The 20,019-nt window shown below is 39.6% G+C and overlaps 1 protein-coding gene across 3 annotated transcripts in view; it reads right to left on the bottom strand.

Moving 5' to 3' along the window:
• jag2.S (jagged 2 S homeolog) overlaps positions 1-20,019 on the bottom strand; it is an 83,358-nt gene that overhangs the window by 43,781 nt on the left and 19,558 nt on the right. For 2 of the 3 annotated variants that reach the window (XM_018232298.2, XM_018232299.2), the window contains exon 3: positions 1,968-2,022. In XM_018232298.2, coding sequence (XP_018087787.1) covers positions 1,968-2,022 — 55 coding nt within the window. Of the gene's footprint in view, positions 1-1,963; positions 2,023-20,019 lie in introns of all 3 variants that reach the window. The other variant, XM_041574735.1, reaches the window with a different exon arrangement.

Below are 20,019 nucleotides of genomic sequence, written 5' to 3'. Positions count from 1 at the left end.
TATTGGTAGATTTTAAATATTTTGCATGTTTATATTATCAGAAGTTAATTATGGAATGCCGTCTATGCCTATACTGTAGTTCTTATGCATCAATTTAGACAGAGGAGACAAAATGTTACTAAACATCAGGAGCCGGCCAGATCGCATTAAGTGCCAACCAGTAGCATGAGTGTCAGATTGGTAGAGGATGCATTACTTAAATTACATGTCATTTCTGCAAGTAATAAATATGTACCTGTTCAGTAAGCTCTGACAGTGTCAGACACACACTAATTAATATATATATATATATATATATATATATATATATATATATATATATATATATATATATATATATATATATATATATATATATATATATATATATATATATATTTTTTTTTTTTTTTCTCCTCCTTATTGTATATACACACAAATGCCTTGTAATTTCTGTTGTACACAGAAAGAAAGTTGGCCCACTCTTAAGCAGTTCTTGGCTTTCCCTAAAGGGGCATGGTGTTTAAAATAAATATATAAATGCATATATTATCAACATGTATTTATAAAACACCAACATATTCCACATATAAAGAACATTTATACAACTTAATTTAAGGAAGTATAAAAAATGTATGATAACGTTTGGAAAAATATGGTTAAAGGGATGAACATTTAATTATATAATACAGATATATATCAGAATAACTGTACAGTAAAATCACTATACTAAAGAGGCTGCTTTGTAGCCATGGGAGCAGCCATTTAAAATTAAAATTGGGCTATAGGGCATAGGTTTACACAGAAGATAAACTGCAAAGCTAAATATAATACAGGAGGATCCAACTTTCGTCAAAGGAAAAAAAAAAAATAATAAAAAAAAATTGGGCTCTCTCTCAGATTCGGGGAGTTTAGTCGCCCGGCGACAAATCTCTTCTTTGGGGCAACTAGTCTCCCAAAGTGCCTCGGAGTGGAAGGCACTCGGAGCACTTTATTTTCCGAAGTTGGAAAACGCTCCGTGTGTAAATCCCCAGCGGGAGGCAGTTCAGGGAGATTAGTTGCCTGGCGACAAATCTCCTCTTCTTCAGGGCACTAATCTCCCTGAACTGCCTCCCGCTGGGGATTTACACTCGGAGCGTTTTCCAACTTCGAAAAATAAAGTGCTCCGAGTGCCATCCACTCCGAGGAGACTAGTCGCCCCGAAGAGGAGATTTGTCGCAGGGCAGGAGAATCTAAGCATGTACCCTGACCCTTATGATTTAACCAATTAAACTTTAGTTTATTTTTGTACAAAAAGTGTGGATTTTTTCCCTTCTTGATCATATGAGTAGAGGAGTGTTACTTCGGATTACATTACACCCAGGAATCCTTTGTGGTTCTCCCAGCTCTGGTTTGGAGGGGAGAGTAAGTCATTGGCAGTTTTTCTTTTTAACTTTTGGGCTAAATGGGGCATTTTGACATTTACTGGCCTAAGACAGAGTATAGTGGCTATAAAAAGTGGAGCGGTAACAGGCGACATCCACTCAAAAAACTGATCAAGCAGAAGACAGACACGTTTGACAGGCACTTGGCAGTGGCAATCAAAACACAACCGTGATGCAGGCCTTACACAGGAAGATAAAGAGGACACAGGTATCATTCTTTACGCTCAAAAAGAGACAGAATAAATTAGAAAACCCCTAATACCTCTCACATATAAAAGACTACATTTGTTGCCATGAAATAATTTATCTTGGTGAAGTTGCAGCCCCCTCTATATCATCAAACAAATACAGATCTAGATTTAGACTTTCGGCCAGATATCAATCAGGAAAGCCGTCGGATGGCCCCACACACGGGCCAATAAGCTGCCGACTCGGTCTGTCTACAGCTTTTATCGGCCGGTGTATGGGGGCCTTAAGAATACTATTAACCTCGTTTCCTTGTACATAACATTTTAGAAAATGATTACACTTTAACAAAATAAAAAAAGTTCTATATGTACTCACCCACTTTGGTGTCATTGTCCCAGTCCCAAGCCTCCAAGATTAAAGTAAATGACCTCTGAAAGAAAAAATATGGAGAATTAAAGCACCCCTTTATAGAAAATTGATGGCAGAAAGAATTGCTTCAAACATTACACCATACATAAGATAATAAATTACAGTTTTAAGCAAAATGTTAAGTGGGACCAAAATAATTCCTTTCATACAAACATACCCAGATGCACACCAATGAGAAAATACTGTAAAGTAAATTACAGGTATGGGACCTTTTATCCAGAATGCTTGGGACCTGGGGTTTTCCATATAAGGGGTATTTCCCTAATTTGGATTTTCAAATCTTAAGTCTACAAAAAAAAATGTATTTAAACCTAATCGGGTTGTTCTGCCTCCTATAAGGATTTGTTATATCTTAGTTAGGTTCAAGTACAAGGTAGGTTTTAGTATTATAGTGAAAAAGGAAAATTTGATAAAGAAGCCCACATAACACAGAAACCCCTAAATATATCCATCACGGTTCCTGGTTTCTTCAAAAAGAATATATTCCATTTTCTATGCTGAAATCCAGCTATTTAACAGTTCTTCTCTTTCTGCATCATTTGAAATCCTGGCAGGGAGGGACTAAACACTGATGTTACAAATTGTAACAACTTCTCCACAGCTTACAGACAGCATGAAGGAACTACATAACCCACAATGCATTGCACAGTGATGTTCCTTTCCTTATTGAAATCACATGTGCAGGGAATTGTGGGGTTTGGAGGATACAGGCTAAGGACAGATGGCTGTTGATAGAACAGTAGTCAGCCAGCTCAGCAAAGTAGTCAGCCAGATCAGCAGGAGAGCAGGGGCTAGGTTTAGGGAACTGTCAGAAACCATTAAAAATCAAGAAAATCTGCATATTTTTTAAATGATGTATAATGCAAAGTTGCTTGAAATTATGTTTACTTTCCAAAAAGCTTAAGTTGTGTTTTGTGTAGTTCCCATTTGAGAACCTATTAATATGGAGTCTTATGGGAGACAGCCTTCCAGTATTTCGGAGCTGCCTGGATACCAGGTTTGCAGATAACAGATCCCATACCTATATACAGCACAAGCAATAGTGTATAAAGTAATTTAGCCAAACTATACTGCAGTCTAGGCATTTGGAGAAGTTTCCATCACTTATCCATAATGCTGAGCAACATCTACAGGTAGCAACGGACAAATGGCTGTTCGTATTAGCTAGTCGCAAGCGCATTTAGAGACCGTGTAATGTCCATATAGGAGAGAATGAAACCAATTTCCAGGCAGCTCCTAGTAGTAGAAATAATTAAATCCTCCAAAACAGATATGACAAGTTGTAAAAATGGTTATCCATGAACTAGCAGAAAGGCGTGTTCGACTAGTAATATAGCCAATGGAAGCGTTCAATAGTAGTTATTCAAAATGTGATCAACGCACACAAAACAGGAAATATTTCGGCTCAATCCCACGAGTAAAGAGTTAAAAATTCCAAATGCGGCTCACCCAACGCAAAGTTGGACCTGGGTGTGCAAACCCCAGGTCGATCACATTCAGGTGCAGCCTTAACACATCTAAAACATGAAGTGAAAATTATCGCAGTAAATGTACCACACTCACCGATGGCATCTGGCGGCTTGGGTGCAGTTTTGGGAGTAATATCGACAATATGTAGAAAAGGACACTCTCTCCAGGAGCCAATAGGTGCCGATAAAGTCCAACTGTCCTAACGTGTGACGTATCCGAACAATGCTTAATCATGGTACCTATGATTAAGTATCTTCGAATATAAAACGCGTTAGGACAGTTGTTTTAGCGATTTTGGAATAAAGTTTAATTTTTTAATCGGCACCGACTGGCTCCTGGAGTGTGCGTCCCTTTCTACAAAATGTTATTAACAACTAAAAACCCATAAAAACGGTTTATGCGGTTGATGAAGTATAGTAATGAGGCTTAAAATATTAAATGATGACACTATAACTGGGCTGAATAACCTTGGGTCTTGTTAACAGTACAATGCTATGCCTTACAGGAAGGTCCTAAATAGCAGGAGGTTGCCAATCATTACTACTTACAATAAACATCACAAGGACACCGAGGGTTAGGCTTTACTTACCAAGTGGAAATGCACACAATACGTCGGCTGAGCAAACAACCATTTATTTAGTTATAAACTTACACTGCAAATGCCCTAGAAATGAGACATCTGGCAGGTTGTTTCTTTACAGTGTAATTAAACATGCAAAGAGAATTTTAAGTTAATCATCCAGGGAAAAAAAAAAATACTATTCTGTTGCAAATAATCTAGTGCTTAGGTCCAGAAATGTACAGTAAACAACTACATAAAGCTGCTGTGTGCATAAAAAGCAGTAACTGTTTGAAGAATTTGTTTGGAGAACTATGATCTATCGGCATGGGCAGCCACAGAATAATAATATGAAAAGAATATACATTTATCCATTGGGGCAAAAAAAGTTTATACTTTAATAGTGTCATTAAACGGTGTCCAATATGCTTAGATTGTAAGCTCTTTTGACCAAGACCTGCTTGGGTTTGTTTAGAAGGGGATCTCACCTTAAGGAGAATTCAACCGTTAACTAAAAAAAAAAACCCTACCCCCCTACCTTACGTAGACCCCGCTCCCTCCCCCCCCCAAGCCTAGCTACCCCACCCGGGGAAATGCCCCCCAACGTTTTACTTACCTCTCAGTGCAGATTCAGGGATTGCAGTTCACGGCAGCCATCTTCCAGGTCTTCGGTAATCTGTGCAGTTGGAGCAATTTCCCGGTTTGCGACAACTGCGCATGCGCCAAAATGGATGGAAATTGCCAAAGGGTAGGAAGAAGACACTAAGACACGGAAGATGGCTGCCGTGAACTGCGATCCCTGAGTCTGCACGGAGGGGTAAGTAAAAAGTAGGGATGCACCGAATCCACTGTTTTGGATTCAGCCGAACCCTTCGCAAAAGATTTGTCCGAATACTGAACCGAATACTAATTTTCATATTTGCTTACATAGGACGCGGAAGATGGATGCATGGAACTCCACTGAAAGAATCTGCGCTGAGGGGTAAGTATGGGGCATTACCCCGGGGGGGTAGTTAGCCTGGGGGGAGGAGGGTCTACCTGGGGTGGGGGGGTACGGGTTTTTTGCAAAAGGGTTTCCTTCTCCCTTAAGCATTGAAATGAGTCAAAATCTAGGTCAACTATAAGTAGGCTTCATATAACTGTCCTTTTCCTCAAACCATTCAGAGATCACTTTTGGAGCAGTGGATGGTCATCCTTGAACACAGGGATCAGGCTAAAACAATGGCATGTATGTTCACTTTTGAATGCTTATTTTGAATATTTTTTTTTAATGAATTTATATTGTCCAGGGTAGATGTAATTATTATTGCTTGTATATAAACTCTTTAGTTTGCATTGTGGGAGGCAGAAGTGTCCATCAAGTTTATGAGTTGCTCTGGCCAATTACCAGATACTAGATCTGAAAACTTATGTTATTTAAGGTGCTAACCAATATAACCAAGGTCCTCAGAGAGCTCCAGCCAAACATTTGTATTGGTGTGTGTGATGGGAAGGAGGTAAAAGATCCAGCAACTGGGATTGTTAGCATTTTTTGTGTCACACTCCACAGTGTATGTACCCCTGGACATATTAAGTTATATGGAGTCTGTGGAGCCGATTTTTTGAGTTCCTTTGCATTATATCTGTTATATCCATGGGGATCTTCGCTGAGAAAAAACCTGAAAATATCCTTTACCATCAACCACTGCTTTTATGGTTACAGACCAGCAGCAGAGAGAAGAATTGTGTTATTGCCAAGTGGATCACGACAACACACTGCAAAGCCGTCTAATCTAGGCAAGGTTGGGAAACTAGAAATGTTGTTCTCTGATCATTTTGCCCCTGGGCCAACTACTGGATTATAATTCCTACCTATGCAACTGCATCAATGGTTTTACGCAGTCCAACCCAAAAGGACTTTCCAACTGGCCTGGGCTGTCTGGCAGCCCCTATAACAAAGACTGGTCTACCAGTTCCACGCCCACACACGCCAAGATTTTCAGTGCCTGGTCACAGAAATAAATACTCCCAGATTCAGAAACCAGAGTTTTTGTCTACTACTCCAAATACACTTTGGAGTTAAATTCTCTGGCTTGCTGAAGAGCAGCCAAATGACAAGTTTAGAAACGCTTTTAGATGTCCGTGCCAACTACAGAAAGTCATCCCTACATACCACAGGGATAGCATCTCCAAAAGGAATATCAGGTAACTGAGGAGTAATGTAAATACAAACCTATTTCAGTTGTAAGATACAGGAATTCCACAGACAACAAAATAACACTGGCACACACAACATTAAGAATTTTGGTTAAAGGGGTGGTTTACCTTTAAGGTAACTTTTATTATATTATTGAACGGCCAATTCTAAGCAACTTTTCAATTGGTTTTCATTATTATTATTTTTTATAGTTTTATAGCCTAATTTGCATATGCAAATAATGGATGGGAAGGGAATTTTTTTTTATTTTTTTTACTTCCTTGTTTTGGGAGAAAAAGTCACACGATTTCCCTCCCCACCCCTAATTTGCATATGCAAATTAGGAATTGGTTCGGCAAGGCACAATGATTCAGTCAAATCCGAATCCTGCTGAAAAAGGCCGAATCCTTGATTCGGTGCATCCCTACTTTAAATTACTGGTCCTTCTATTCAGGCCTCACCTATTCATATTCCAGTCTCTTATTCAAATCAATGCATGGTTGCTAGGGTAATTTGGACCCTAGTTACCAGATTGGTTAAGATGCAAATTGAAGAGCTGCTGAATAAAAAGCTGAATAACTCAAAAACCTTCAATAATAAAAAATTAAAACAAATTGCAAATTGTCTTAGAATATCCCTCTCTACATCAGTGATCCCCAACCAGTAGCTCGTGAGTAACATGTTGCTCTCCAACCCCTTGGATGTTGCGCTCAGGGGCCTCAAGCAGGAGCTTATTTTTGAATTCCAGGCTTGGAGACAACTTTTGGTTGTATAACAACCAGGTGTACTGCCAAACAGAGTCTCAATGTAGGTTGACAATCCACATAGGGGCTACTTATGGCCAATCACAGTACTGAACTCCTATTATAGCACATGGCAGTGTCTCCCCACTGTCCGCATAACTCATGTTAGCAACTCCCTCCTGATGCGTTTCGCACCATTGTGTGCTTTATCAGAGGCGGAGGCCCCAGGAAAAGTGGATATTTTCTGCTCTCTGGACAGGGGAAACAAGGTCACTTACAACAACCACTAGTTTGAAACTAGGACAACAAGGAAGCTAACAAAAATACTAAAGGATAGAGTCCTGCGCAGAACCGATTTGTTAAAATAAAAAAAATAAAAAAATTAGTTTTTCCCGATTTTTCACCCGAAAACTCTTATTTTTGCCCGAAAACTCCTAAAACTTCAGTGTATTGCATGAAACCCAGCGCACATCAAAAAATCACTGGGACTTCTTCCATTGACTTATATGCAACCTCGACAGCTCTGAGATTCAGACTTTTCCATCCTCTCGGTTTATTAAATTCCGAAAAAGTCGAGATTTTTTTTTTTTAAAGTCAGATTTTATAAAAAAAAAACAAACAAAAAAAGCACACATTTTTCGTGATTTTTGCATTCGGCATTTAGCAAATAACCGCCCAAGTGTGCTGTTTCACCCATTCGAAGACCGAACGGAATATGCCTGTAGCTCAAGTGGGGGTGACATTTCTGGAATGATTGGTGACCATTACAGGGGCAGAACAAGTGTCATGTTAGGGACAGTGCAATACAATACAGATTAATAAAAGAAAGATCAACCAACATGACATTGCAATATGAAAACTTTTTTTTAGAAAGTTTTAGGTTACTCATACCAAGTATGGAGTGGAATGTTATACCTAATTTTACAATGATTTTTAGTTAATTTCTCATAGGAGAACTAAAGCTTAACTAAAGAAGAAGCTAGAAATGTTGTACATTATGTTTTGTGCTTCTGTACCAGCCCAAGGCAACCACAGCCCTTTAGCAGTAAAGATCTGTGTCTCCAAAGATGCCCCAGTAGCTCCCCATCTTCTTTTCTGCTGATTCACTGCACATGCTCTGTGCTGCCGTCACTTACTGAGCTTAGGGACCCACTCACAATATACAGTACACATAGAATAGAAATGTCACAATATAAGGCTGATTAATAATTAATACAGATAATTACTACATGGCAGCACAGAAACCAGTGCAATTAGCATCAGAATTTAATAATCAGCAAACATGTAGCATCAGCTTATATTACAGCCAGGGAAGCTCATTTTCTGCTGGATAATTAGTGACGAGCCCTAAGCTTAGCTTCTCAACAGCCAATCAGAGCCCACTGAGCATGTGAGTGTCACAGACACTTTCCAAGATGGTGACCCCCTGTGACAAGTTTGAAGTCCTGGATCATTGCTGCTATTGACAAGCTCAAACTTTAGCCTCGTGCAATAAGTTCAGTATATAAAATATGGCATTTTTAGCCAAATACATTTTTATGGTTTAGTTCTCCTTTAAACTAGATTAGGTGGATATCGATAAAAGAGCAAGCAACAGACAAATTGGTCCCAGTATTTATGACACAGCTAAATAGAGGGGGGCATGTATTCCTTCGCCCCCCAATACAGGGTGCTTGCTGGCATTACTGGTTTAAGCTCTGTTATCTTAAATTCTGACAAAACAAAAGCAGTTTATACTGCATGAACTCAAAAAGTACGTACTTGGTAGGAGCAACAGAATTCAGCATGCAAGGCTTCAAGTAGAAACCTGACTTGATTTTTCTACAAATTAAATGAAGTGCAACATGCACCAAGGCTAAATAGTTGCGGCTTCTGTAATGGGCCTCGCACCTTTGTGTTCTAGTTAAAAGAGAACGACATGAAAAGATTGTTAACTAATGAACATCTTGGTTTTTGAATAAGTACAGCTGGAGAAAGTTTTGTGTGCTAGTTTTGACCCCTATAGCAAGAGTGAAAGTGAAATATGCAGGGTGCTGTTTTGGCTGCCGAGAGGGGATATGAATAAATAGACGTAAGGGCTTTGTAAGCAGAGCAAGGGCTCAGTTAGGAGAGTGAATGAAAGGTGCTCAGAAAGTACAAGTATGAACTATACATATCCAGCATCTCAATGCAATTACTTTGCAGCCCTCAAGGTTAAAGGAGAACTAAACCGTAAAAATCAATATGGCTAAACTGGTCTTATTTTATATACTGAACTTATTGCACGAGGCTAAAGTTTCAGCTTGTCAATAGCAGCAATGATCCAGGACTTCAAACTTGTCACAGGGGGTCACCATCTTGGAAAGTGTCTGTGACACTCACATGCTCAGTGGGCTCTGATTGGCTGTTAAGAAGCTAAGCTTAGGGCTCGTCACTAATTATCCAGCAGAAAATGAGCTTCCCCTGTAATATAAGCTGATGCTACAGGTTTGCTGATTATTAAATTCTGATGCTAATTGCACTGGTTTCTGTGCTGCCATGTAGTAATTATCTGTATTAATTACTAATCAGCCTTATATTGTGACATTTCTATTCTATGTGTACTGTATATTGTGAGTGGGTCCCTAAGCTCAGTAAGTGACAGCAGCACAGAGCATGTGCAGTGAATCAGCAGAAAAGAAGATGGGGAGCTACTGGGGCATCTTTGGAGACACAGATCTTTACTGCTAAAGGGCTGTGTGGTTGCCTTGGGCTGGTACAGAAGCACAAAACATGTATAACATTTATACCTACTTCTTTAGTTAACAGTTCCTTAGTCAGTTCCTTTCCTACAGTCTGAACCAGTGAACAAAAAGGGATAAACAAATAGTAACTTCAAAAACACAGAAAATTTGTAATTAATGTATACTGGAAAGGTGTTTAGAATTAGGTTCTTTCAAGTTTTTTTCCTCTCAAGGAAAAACAAATGCCCAACGCTGCTTACACTAAATGGAGATTTATAAAACAGCTACCGGCACCAGGTAAATATCCTGAAACACACGACAGGTCTGAAAACCAGGCTGTATGATGACAACATTGGCATGTGTTTGCAGTCATCAAGATGGCCCTAGCATACTAAATGCGCCAAGAACGTTCCTTCCCCTGGACGCGCGCTTGAAGATTGTTTGTTCTGTGCATATACAATGCAGAAGAAATGCGCATGCGGCGCCTATTAGTTGAGCGAACTGCGCATGATCTAGAGTCTTGGTGGAATCCAGCTGAATCATGGGACTTTCTTAACAAGTAGATTGCGGTTTTGCGTGTGCTGCAGGGACTGAACGGACACACGGCTTATTGAAAAGGGGAATGGACGGATGGCTTCATTATGGGTAGGCCTTTTAACAGAAATTTACTTGTTAAGTTTCCTTGTCCTTTAAGTCAAGAAACTTATGCCCATCTCTGTAGAATTGCGATTTATTGGCTAAAAGTTCAGATATATGATATAATATAACCAACACCCAATGGGGCAGATTCACTAACCTGCGAAAATTCGCCAGCGACGGCTTTGCAGCCATCACAATACTTCAACAGGCGAAAATTCGCTCAGACAACACTAATTTACTAAAATGTGAAGTTGCGTCAAGGGAGAGGAACGCTGGTGAATTTTCTCTAGGGTTACTTCGACAAATCAAAGCGAAGATGCGCTAGCGCTGGCTAATTTGTATACGGCGGGAAATGATAAAGTTGAATGGACGTATATGTTGCAGCAAATACATTACACAAGTCCAGGGAACCTTAATAAAGACAATAGAGTTGTTATATTGCCCTACACATGAGCCCACTGTATAGTTAATGTTCCATATGTTAGAAAATGTATAGGGGAACCTGTTACCCGAAAAAAATTTCAAGGACTTTTGCAGGTTATCACTCTGAAAAAAGGAAAAGACGCCAGCGTTATTTGGGACTTAAGAGAATTTTTCCACTAAAAATATGATGTAAGTAACAGAAGATTGAGGAAGATCTATACACTCCAGTGCACTTCTACTGGTCTGAGCTGGTGAAGGCAAGTCTGGCGAAAGAGGTAACGTTCAGTAAAATCCAAATCTTTGTGAATTGGCGGAATTACATACATTCGCCAGAGCAATAATTCGCCTGGCGATAGAGTGCGAATGATCGCTAGCGTCTGTCTCTTTCGCTAGCAAAGTTACACCTGCGCCCGTTAGTAAATCGGAGAAGTGCCTGAATGACGTCACGCTGGCGGATTTTCGCCAGCATTAGTCACTTCACCCTTTAGCAAATCTGCCCAATGTATCCTAGTGCATTTATATGCGCAAGCACTGGCACAGTACATTACTGAAATTAATGAAACATCACATTTGAAGTACCAGTCAATCATAAATGCATGAGAGATCGTCTACTCATCAGCTTACTGGAAAGGTCAGAGAGTACAATGTAGGGAATCCAATCACTATAAATACGTTGAATGTTCTACATACTGTACATCTGGTATTATTAGAACAAGTTTTGATGCAAGAGAAACTTGTATTTAAACAGCACATTCCATTAGAACTTAATATAATTGCAGAATCAGGCACACGTCCTTTGCTTATTAAGCCTCCATTTACAGTATCTAGTAGAATTAAAGAGATACGGACACCAGAAATGAAACCATTTTTACATGTATCACAGTATTGGCTTTGTTTGCCACTTGTAAAAGCTTTGAGCAAATACTTTATGGCAAAATTATATTACCCAGCTGACTCCCCGTACTCGTCTATGAGGGGGCTGCCACATTTTTTTTCATGTTTTTCTGACAAAAACAAACCTCTTAGCAAAAAACGATCAACATGACCTAAAGGTAACTTTTTATGTAAATTCATATTTTAAAAAGTACTGTATATACGAGTATAAGCCGAGTTTTTCAGCCCCCAAAATATGCTGAAAAACTCTACCTCGGCTTATACTCGGGTCAATCGCAAAAACAGTCGCCGGCGCCCAAGAATAGTCGCCGGCGCCCAAGAATAGTCTCCAAGAATATACGCCGGCGTCCAAGAATGGTCGCCGGCATCCAAAAAAGAGACGCCGGCACCTCCAAGGGTAGCAGAAACCCTCAATTTTTTGATTGAAACTTACCAAAAGCTGCTGCATTTCTCACCCTAGGCTTATTCTTGAGTCAATAAGCTTTCCCAGTTTTTGGAGGTAAAATTAGGTACCTCGGCTTATACTCCAGTATATACGGTAGTTTTTTAGCGTCAGTATCACTTTAAGTCAAAGGCAACTGGGCATTTTAGAGTTTAGATCTAAGTGAAAATTTTACATTTTTTTTTTTTGGTCAAAACTCTCAAATTTGAATTATCCAAACTCAATTTGAGTTTTAATCCGAATTTGACCAATAAGTCATGAAATATTCCCAACTTTTATAGCAAACATTTGGCAGATATTGTCCCATTACCAAGTCACCCCTATAATATCATTTATTATGTTTCTCTGGGCTACACTCCGTGACACTCTTTACACTGGCATTAAGCAACTTGTCAAAGTATGAAGCACTCAAGCAGATCCTGGCGTTGATTCAGACCTTTTCACTGAAACCACAGTGTAAGGATCCAATTCAACGTGCAGAAATATCCCACTGGATGAAGACCACATCAGTCCATATATGAGCTCAGTGGGTGGTGACATTTCACTGGATCCATGTGTGAATCAATCAATCCAAGATGGCATGATTCTGCCCATCAAACAGGCGGAAAAATTAGTAATTGTCAAAACCACGTAGCTTTAAAAAAGGAAGACCTAAGGAGCTTGGACGTTCTATCAGATGTGATAAAACTTTTCATCCTTTATGTATTTAGCTGCATTTAGGGCAGTGACACAAACGCTAAGATTTAGGGAGATTTAGTCGCCTTCCCGCCAGCTAGAATCGAAATCAATGCCGGATGGCACTCGGAGCACTTCGTTTTCTCCAAAGTCATCTGAAGTTGCCTCACGAGGAAACTTTGGACGACTTTGGAAAACAAAGCACTCAGAGTGCCATCCCGCCGACTATTTACATTTTAGCCGGCAGGAAGGCTTTTCGGAGAGGTTAGTCGCCTGAACAAGAGGCGATTTGTTACTGGGCGACTAAATTTCCCTGAATCTTCGCGTTTCACCACCCTTACAAAGATAAATGGCAAAGAACACAACGTTAAGGCTACATATTTAATAAGATAGCTATAGCAATTAGGGATGCACCAAATCAACTAATTTTAAAATTAAAAGGTGGGAAGGGAAAACATTTTTTACTTCAATGTTTTCGATTTCCCACCTCGCCCCTAATTTGCGTATTCAAATTAGGATTCGGTTCTGCTGAATCCTAGTCCTGCTGAAAAAGGCCGAATCCAGAACAGAAACCTGGATTTGGTGCATCTCTACTAGAAAAAACACACATACTCAGTGGTGCCATGATTCCCGTTTATAATGGGAATCCTTTAGCTGCATTTCTGGCTTCATGAGCTCCCCCATTCACCACTAGCTCCCTGAATTAAAAACAAGAATGCACCATGTACTACACAGCCTTTAACTTAAACAAAAAAAATACGTCAACTCAAGATTTTACTGAACAGGTTTGAAAATAAAATTGAAATCGCATGTGTAGGATGAATAGCAGATTTTGGAATAAGATGAACACAAAATTTGCCATTTAGGTGGAAAAAAAGTCCCTTCTGTAGGCTCACAGGAGGTTGGCAGGCACAGCTAAAAGTCTGCAAACAATGTTCTTAGAAATGCACTTAAATCAAAATCAGAATTGAATTAATCTTTAATTCACAGAAACAGTTTATTTTAGATAAGCGAAAGGAAAATCCATGGAAGGGAGAGGCATGAAGCTTAACAGAAGAGTGCCTATAATAGAGTTCTTGTCTCAAGGTTAAATTGTCATTCCTATTGGTATGCGTTTCCTTGCTCTAGTTTCTAACAGCTTGCAGTCTCCAGTGTAGCTGGATCCCACCAGTATCGGATAACCGCTTATTCCTGGCAAAGCCTTAGAAGAAAATGACGCTTTCCTGTCATAGAATCACAGACTAATTGCCACACTCCAGATCTTTGGTAATTTACACATCTCAAACCTTTGACCGAAATGGCTGGGCAGTAAACATGCTTGCTTAATTCAAGGTAATTCATGACATGTACTTTTATTTATCCTTTGCAAATACAAGTTAATACATAAAATGAAGTGAAAGGAGAAGGAAAGGCATACTACACTTGGGGTTGCCAAATAGTAGGCACCCCCAAATGATTGTATTTACTTACCTGAAACCCCAGGCCGGTGCTTCTATCAGCAGAAAACTGCAACAGCCCGGGGTTATACCATTGAGCATCATGGAGCGATCCTCTTCCGGATTCTTCTTTCTTCAAATTTCCCAGGGCAGGCGCAATAGAACGAAATAGCCGACTTTTTAGTTAAAGTTTGGCTTTTCATTCTACAGTGCATACGCCGCCACACGAAGAAAGCGGAAGCCAGAAGAGGATCGCTCCGTGGTGCTCACTGGTATAACCCCGGGCCAGTGCAATTTTCTGCTGATAGGAGCACCGGCCCGGGGTTTCAGGTAAGTCAATACAATCACTTGGAGGTGCCTAACATTTGGCACCACCAAGTGTACAATGCTTTTCCTTCTCCTTTAAGAAAAATAGGTTCCAGCCAGAATCATGCCTAAATAATTCTGGACACTTTGTAATGTTAGATAGTGTACAGGGTAAGGGATCCTAGGTCCCAAGCATTCAGAATAATAATATTAGTGATAGGATATTTTGACTTATGGAACCACTAGGGACCATTCTCAGGGCATTAAGACAACTAAAAGATAGCAAATTATGTAATTTATGCACAAGACTTAAAGGAGAAGGAATGGTACCGAAGCAGTTTATTGTCAATAGATTAGCCACAATAGTGCAAGCTATTTATTCTACAGAATGCTTTACCATACCTGAGTAAACAACTCTAAAACCTCTTTGTTTGTTTAGGATAGCAGCTGCCATATTCACTTGGTGTGACATCACATCCGGCCTGAGTTTCCCTGCTCACTCATAGCTCTGGGCTCAGATTACAGATTACAGGGAGGGAAAGAGGGAGGGGATGAGGAGCAAACTGAGCATGCTCAAACCGTAGCCCTGGAGGTTTAAGCTGAAAACAGGAAGTCTGAGAACACAATAGAAGGAAAGAAATGCAGTGTTTCTTTTGACAGAGGACTCAGGGAAGCATTACTTTGAGGGTTTCCTAGTATATTTAGGTGGAACTTTCTGAAACTTCGTTTTAACCTTTCCTTCTTCTTTAAGGGGTGTGAATAACTAGCACTAGGGCAGCTAGGGTCTGCACTCTGCAGAGTTGGCTCAGTTGTAGTACCATCTATTTAAAGGAGGAGACATGGAGTATAGTCCCACCTACTAAATATCACATGGGGCCCCAGTTTCTTAATCCATCACTCAAACAAGAAAGTCCCAATGAGTGAACCATAAAATGAATAATAAGAGAGGACTTGCATCCTTTGGTCAATAGGCTAAGGGAGAATCACACCATCAACAAGAAACAGGAGGAACAAATATGACTTGCAGCAAAGGTATTTAGGTTCTTTACTGGCTCATTACCTCTTAAAACCTCTGAAATATACGAGCATCAAATACACTAATGACTTTTGTGTACTTTAAATTGAAGAAAAAAAAAAAAAAACTAACTACACGTAACTACGTGTGAGGTACAACAGTGTGTTCAACTTATTCCTATATCTAGGGAAATAGCAATATATATATATATATATATATATATATATATATATATATATATATATATATATATATATATATAATTTTTTTTTTTTTTTTCTTTTTTTTAAAGCATTCAAAAGGATTAAAGAGAATGCAAGAATGTCATTATGATGAAATATGATTTCAACTTCAGGGCTCAAACACTAAGGGGCAGATTTATCAAAGGTCAAATTGAGAACTCGAATTAAAAAAAAAAAAAAAAAAAACGAGTTTCGATCTAATTTTTGTTTACTTCGACTAGGGAATAGTCCAAATTCGATTCGAATAAAAATGTGAATTTTCGAAATTTATCATGTACTGACAGACCATTCACCATCTAATACCTGCAGAATTGATGTTTTAGCCTATGGGGGACCTCCTAGAATTTGGAGTCAATTGGTGGACTTTTTAAAATATACATTTTGGAAAAACTATGAATCAAATTCGATCGAATGCGCCATTACTTCGATTCGTACGATCCGAAGTTTTTCAAATTCGACCCTTGATAAATCTGCCCCTTAGAGCATTTTACACAGATTTGATCATTAACACATTCAGTCAAGACACGGTTTTCAAATACACATGAAAAATACACGTTTTTTAAATATATTTTCTTAGGCAACTGCCTATGTTGCAAATTTTACTCCAGTTTTAAATTGTGTAACTAGAGAAATGGCCAGAACAATGAGGCATTAATGGGACAACAGCTTCAGTTCAGATTGCCAAGAGATACGATGAAGCATAGATTGCCTTGTGGAGCTGAGGATAAGCCAGCAGTGTGACATTTTTCATAACAATTAAATTGGAGGATCACAAAGAGGAAAGAAGAAACTTTAAAGGAACAGTAACACCAAGTGCTTTAAAGTAATGAAAATATAATGTAGTGTTGCCCTGCACTGGTAAAACTGCTGTGTTTGCTTCAGAAACACTACTATAGTTTATATAAAAAAGCCGCTGTTTACAATGGCGGAAATTGAAAAAAGGCTATATGGCACAGGTTACACAGCAGATAAGCTCTGTAGATGTGATGTATATCCTGATTGAAACACTACTATAGTTAAAGGGATCCTGTCATCGGAAAACATGTTTTTTTTCAAAATGAACAAGTTAATAGTGCTGCTCCAGCAGAATTCTGCACTGAAATCCATTTCTCAAAAGAGCAAACAGATTTTTTTTATATTCAATTTTGAAATCTGACATGGGGCTAGACATATTGTCAATTTCCCAGCTGCCCCAAGTCATGTGACTTGTGCTCTGATAAACTTCAATCATTCTTTACTGCAAGTTGGAGTGATATCACCCCCTCCCTTCCCCCCCCCCCCCCACCAGCAGCCAAACAAAAGAACAATGGGAAGGTAACCAGATAGCAGCTCCCTAACACAAGATAACAGCTGCCTGGTAGATCTAAGAACAACACTCAATAGTAAAAACCCATGTCTCACTGAGACACATTCAGTTACATTGAGAAGGAAAAACAGCAGCCTGCCAGAAAGCATTTCTCTCCTAAAGTGTAGGCATAAGTCACATGACACGGGGCAGCTGGGAAATTGACAAAATGTCTAGCCCCATGTCAGATTTCAAAACTGAATATAAAAAAAAATCTGTTTGCTCTTTTGAGAAATGGATTTCAGTGCAGAATTCTGCTGGAGTAGCACTATTAACTGATGTGTTTTGAAAAAAACATGTTTTCCGATGACAGGATCCCTTTAACTATAGTAGTGTTTCAATCAGGATATATATCACATCTAGACTAGGAAAAGCATGAGCAGAGTGAAGCTGTAAAGCAGTTATGAAACTCCCTGTATAGCATTACAGTTGAAGCCTGCCACAGGATGCTGAGAGTTGCAATTCAACAAAAGGAGAAAAGGGCTAAAGGTTGAACGTCCCTGGTACAGAAGCGGGTATACTGGGAAGTGATTCGACACGAGCAGCTACGGGAAGCGGGTACAGATCAGTTTCACAGAGTGAACATGAATCTTACACGGCAGCTTCTACTCACACCTGCATTCCTATGTACTGAAATTAGCAGCCCATGTATTTCATTGACCAGAAGAAGCAGCTATGTCAGTTGGGAAATATGGCAGCACCTGCTCATCTCAAAATTGCCAAGGCCCCATAAACACTGTAGTCAAAACGGACAGGTATGTTTTAAAAAGTTAAAAATGACAAGGCAATGGGAAAACAGCACAATGCCTCAACATGGCAATTATTTAGCCAAGGTGCCATACAAGGCTGAAGCAATGACTGTTTAAAAACTGGAGGTATGGATGTTTAAAATGACAAGATGCCCCAGTAGCTCCCCATCTTCTTTTCTGCTGATTCACTGCACATGCTCTGTGCTGCTGTCACTTACGGATCTTAGGGACCCACTCACAATATACAATACACATTAGTAATGTGTGGGGCGGCCCGATAGCCTCGGGTCAGGCCGACCTTGCACGCTTTTTCGCATGTGGCTGCGGGTTAAGCCACCGTCAAATACCAGCTTCCCGGTTAGTCTTTTATAGACACTGTGGCTGCTCGCCCCCCCTTTTGTGACGTCATCGGTGGGGGCAGGTCTATAAAAGCTACCAGGAAGCACGGATGCGGGCGGGGCTAAGGGAGGGCGGGTTAGGGTCGAGTGAAGTGTGAGTGAAGTCCTGGATCATTGCGGCTATTGACAAGCTGAAACTTTAGGTTGGTCCAATCAGTTCAGTATATAAAACATTGCAGTTTTGTTAATGAGATATGCTTGATGGAAGAGTTAACTGCCTTTTCGCATAATAGCCATATTAAATATGCTTCCATTTGGTTGCTGTGGAAACAATTTCTTGAAGCCTCAGACAACACCTCTTAATACTGCCTGCTTGGGATAGGGTAGGACTTGACCATATTTCCCCTATGTGAGATTTCAGTTTAAGGGAGACCTAGTCACACACACAGACCGACATGGAATAGGATTGGAGTACTAATTTGCGCCAGGAATGCATTGTTGTTATAATTTTTGTATGTTATTATTTGAAGTAGTTTTACTTTTATATAACAAGTATATACCCTCCTTTGACTATACGCTTGAATATATCTGCAACATATCTGGAGGATTATAATTATTGCGATGATATGTATACTGTGAATGTTTACAACTTTATTGTTTTCGTGTATTATTTACATGTCAAATAAACGTTTGATAAATAAAAAAAAAAAACAAAAAAAAACATTGCAGTTTTAGCCATTCATTTTTAGGGTTTAGTTCTCCTTTAAGAAATTGGATGTATGTATTTGAATGCAGTTCATCTGCCCATCTGGAGTCCTAGAGGCAAGTTGTGGCCCTCTACCTGTCCATGGCCTTCATAAAATGTTTTGCATGACATCTTGTATCCCCTAGTCCTAAGCACTCCCTAAAAGTGCTTCTGTATCAGACTTCCTGTTGTCAGCTTAAACCTCCAGGGCTAGGGCTTGAGCATGCTCAGTTTGCTCCTCTCCCATCCCTCCTGTAATCTGAGCCCAGAGCTATGAGTGAGCAGGGAAAGACTCAGGCCGGATGTGATGTCACACCAAGTAAATATGGCAGCTGCTTTCCTAAACAAACAGAGAAAGCTTCTAGAGCTGTTTACTCAGGTATGGTATAGCATTCTACAGAATAAATAGTGTTATAGCTTGCACTATTGTGGCTAATCTATTGACAAACTGTTTTGGTACCTTTCCTTCTCCTTTAAGTAAAGTACTACTCTTGGGTGGCCAATACTAAGTTATGGATGACAACAACAGAAACCAGCAAGGATTTCAGAATGCAAAGGATGGCCTGATGTAATATGCCAGCATTTTTTTTTTTTTAAATCAAAAAGAAAGCCATGATACGTAGAATGCAACACTGCAATCAAACAACATGGATGCATGAAAGAGATGGTGGTATAGTATTTCTAAGAGTCACACCATGATTTAACGGATGGGTTCACATTCACAAGAACCAGAGGCAGGTTTACATAATCAAGTGGGTGTATTACAGGCCTGGACTGGCAATCTGTGGATTCTGGCAAATGCCAGAGGGGTTGCTGTAAGATGCCATAGACACTCACTATTTATTGAGCTGGTGGGGACTACTTAGAATGACAGGGCTTACATTGACTCACTTAAAACCGAAACTAACAGGTTCATAATCTGACGCAAGATCTAAATGCACATGGGCCAAAGACTTGTGGATAATATACAAACCTCCATGGTTTTGTCATTTTTAGAAAAAAAAAAAAAAAAAAAGGTAGAGTCCTGCGCGGAACCAATTTCTAAAGACCCGGACCCGTCCCGCAACACGGATAATTACCCACTTTTATCCGTTACCCG

This window comes from Xenopus laevis, chromosome 8S, assembly GCF_017654675.1.
Source record: "Xenopus laevis strain J_2021 chromosome 8S, Xenopus_laevis_v10.1, whole genome shotgun sequence".
In the NCBI taxonomy this organism is placed as follows: Eukaryota; Metazoa; Chordata; class Amphibia; order Anura; family Pipidae; genus Xenopus; species Xenopus laevis.
This window is presented reverse-complemented; position numbering and strand designations above follow the sequence as displayed.